Source organism: Alligator sinensis, unplaced genomic scaffold (genome assembly GCF_000455745.1).
Source record: "Alligator sinensis unplaced genomic scaffold, ASM45574v1 scaffold1332_1, whole genome shotgun sequence".
NCBI lineage: Eukaryota > Metazoa > Chordata > Crocodylia > Alligatoridae > Alligator > Alligator sinensis.
The window spans coordinates 129551-129868 of record NW_005842965.1 but is presented as its reverse complement, the minus strand read 5'-3'; the positions used below and the strand labels follow the sequence as shown (position 1 = coordinate 129868).

The window sequence follows — 318 nt, the reverse complement described above, 5'->3', positions numbered from 1 at the left end:
GGGGTGTCGTCGCGCAGATCCACGTCACGGCAGCACCTTGTCCTGCAGGGCGACCCCCCCCCTCGAAAAAGAGCATGCTGGGAGACGGGGTCTGGCAGGGGTGGGGGTGCCGGGAGGGGGCTAGGAGCTGGCCAAGCTGCCCCTCCTAGCATGCACCGCGGCAGCGTGGGAATCTGGGGGGTGGGGTCTCTCAGGGGAAGGATTTTCCCACTGGGGAAACTGAGGCAGGGAGCAGGGTGCTGTGGCCAGGACGGGGACCCAGGAGACCACCCCCTGGCAATGGCAGAGACTTCCAGCTCCCCGAGTACAGCGGGGGGG

General features: G+C 68.2%; 1 protein-coding gene across 1 annotated transcript in view; it reads left to right on the top strand.

The window, feature by feature from the left end:
* Positions 1-223, top strand: part of LOC102388054 (probable hydrolase PNKD) — a 12042-nt gene extending 11819 nt beyond the window's left edge. The window contains exon 9 of the mRNA XM_025192739.1: positions 201-223. Within this exon, the coding sequence (XP_025048524.1) occupies positions 201-223 (23 nt within the window). The remainder of the gene's footprint in view (positions 1-200) is intronic.
* Positions 224-318: the final 95 nt, after the last annotated feature.